We start from the raw sequence: 2,491 nt of genomic DNA, 5'->3' as shown, positions 1-2,491 counted from the left end.
ATATTTATTCTTCTCTGCATACACAAGCGCACGCTCTCTTTTATTAGAAAAAAAATTTGCATATAGTAAAAAATTTATATATATATATTATATGGAGAGTCCTTGCAGTCAAATGTTATTTCGAATCGCAATAACATAACATTTATTTATTCAAATTTCGCATGAAAATATTTCTATTATTTTCGACTGTTGGTGACGTTTTCTTTCAAATGAAAAATAATTATACAATAATAAAATAAAAAATAATAAATAAATACATTTATATTTTCAATATGTTATTTAATAAATAATAATTTTTAACAAATGACTTAAAAAATTCTTAATAAATAAATACATTTTAATAATAATAAAGAATTTATTTACATCAAAATCAATTTAAAATAAAAAAAAATTATGATGAATTTCTGAAAGAATTTGAAAGAAACGAGTAAAGTTTCAGAAAGAGTAAAAGAAACGAAACAGTTTGACGATTCCAAGTTTTGGCGGAATAAAATAAAAAACAAAATCGCGTAATAGGAAATGAAAAAGATTGGCATAATTCGCCACAAATGTGCTTATTTGCCAAATCTTATAACCCCTATTATAGCTAATCTTGCAATTGGGATAGTTCTTGTTAGCGCCTATAGATGGCTGTAGACTGCTGGCGCCGTTTACAGGCACTAATTGGAACTTAGCTTGATCCTTCCAATACGTCCTCCGGTTAACTCTACCCACACTCGCGTATTTGTTTACATACATACACGCAATCGTAAAGAGAAGTTGAGATGTCCTCATAATTCTTGAAATAATTGAAAAATTTTCTCAAATGGTCTTAATATAAGCTATGATATATTAATCAATTTTCGAAACGTATGATATTCTTATTTTGTTACGTTCTAAAGTTAATATTCTAATAAGAATCTTTTTATTCTATAAAGATACTTATATTCTGTCTTTTTACATCAGTGGCAACAGGGAAATTTTATTTTGTTTACTTTTTCGTCATTACTTTTTCTTCCTTTCCAGGATTTTCTGGTTTCACTCGAGTAATAACCGGTCACCGGTAAATAAGGTCAGTTTTCACGTGCGATTTATCACGTTGTAAATTTTCTGTTGTGGATACTCTATCGGATATAGTTTGCCTTCAAAATGCTCTTCCTGTAACTTTATCTTTGTAAATTAATCATTCGCTCGTGAATTGTGAAGGCCAAAAGTCCATCTAGTCTTATTCTACTGCTGCAATGAAATTCTTTGAAGGTGCAGATGTGTTTCCATACACATGGCTACAAATAGCGGATATATTTTGGGTCCGCTATCCAAATCCATACAGCAAGCATGTTCGAACTGAAGATGTTTTGTTTCGGCAGGTGGAAAATGGAGTGCTACATACGAAAAGGCTTCTGACCAAAACTGTCAGGTTTTCTACCTTTGGTTATAACATTTCTATTAAAAATGAACCAATCATAGAAGAATCATTTATTGACCCTAAAAAACAAACAATTCGTACTTACACTTGGAACGTCGGTACATCTATTGCTCAAATCAAGGAAGAATGTTTTTATAGAAAGAAAGAAGAATATAATACTGTTGTCGAAAGGAAAGCTTGGATTGAAAGAACGAAACTTTACCTCCCAAGTATAATTGAATCATACATGATCAGAAGATTCCAAAAGAATGTCCAGAAAACCTGCAAAGGATTAGAATATGTTCTTGCCAACAGGTTTCCATCAACGGCTCATGTGGAGATCAAATCTTCATCATTCTTAGATAAAGATAAAATTCGTGAAAAAGCAAAGAAAGCTAAAGAAATGGCAACACCAAAAACAGTTCCTATAATTGTTGCTTAAGATATAACAAAATATTTGGCGAATTTTCGTTGTTGAATTTTTGTTCATTCTTGCTCTATTTCATAATTTGACTTTAATTAACCTAAGCTATTCAATCTGTTTTACTTGTTTCATGTTCTTTTTAATCATTCACTATGCATGCAGACTTGTGTATAATGTATCCAATTTGTTACATACAGCTAAAATGAAGGAAAATTATTATATTTAACTAATTTTGATACTATATTTAATGTGTTCAAAGATTTATACAAGAAATAATTATAAATTTATTATAATATTAAAAATGAAATATAAAAATTAAACAAAACCCAAATTTATTCACGAAAAAATGACTAAAATTGGCTATAACCTTTACTGATTGATACATGTTTTTAATTTGACTGTTTTAATGAGATATTTTTTAAAGGAAATTCCTTAATTAATTGATTGATTAATTTAGATTACTTTTACATTAATTTGATTACTTTAGTTTTAAAGTATTTGGAAAAAATGTAAAAATTGCTTTGAAATAGATGTAGAAGTTGTAATTTTGCTATTTTCGTATGGATTAATTAACATATCTTTAACTTTAGATTTGTAGAGAGGAAAATGTTTCTTTAACTTTATAATCACGCTTTTTACATATTTGAATTATCAAAGCTTCGATCAAATTATCTACTGTAATT

The 2,491-nt window shown here is 28.2% G+C and overlaps 1 protein-coding gene across 1 annotated transcript; it reads left to right on the top strand.

Moving 5' to 3' along the window:
* Positions 1–976: 976 nt before the first annotated feature.
* Positions 977–2,181, top strand: LOC129972321 (PRELI domain-containing protein 1, mitochondrial-like). Its single transcript, XM_056086417.1, has one exon. It carries the CDS (start codon positions 1,221–1,223, stop codon positions 1,824–1,826), a length of 606 nt encoding a protein of 201 aa, XP_055942392.1. The 5' UTR covers positions 977–1,220; the 3' UTR covers positions 1,827–2,181.
* Positions 2,182–2,491: the final 310 nt, after the last annotated feature.

This window comes from Argiope bruennichi, chromosome 6, assembly GCF_947563725.1.
Source record: "Argiope bruennichi chromosome 6, qqArgBrue1.1, whole genome shotgun sequence".
NCBI lineage: Eukaryota > Metazoa > Arthropoda > Arachnida > Araneae > Araneidae > Argiope > Argiope bruennichi.
The sequence above is the reverse complement of the archived record's forward strand: the minus strand, read 5'-3'. Positions and strand labels throughout refer to the sequence as shown.

Coding starts and splice junctions, on each gene's coding strand:
- LOC129972321 (XM_056086417.1), top strand. CDS start 1,221: ATGAAATTCTTTGAAGGTGCAGATGTGTTTCCATACACATGGCTACAA.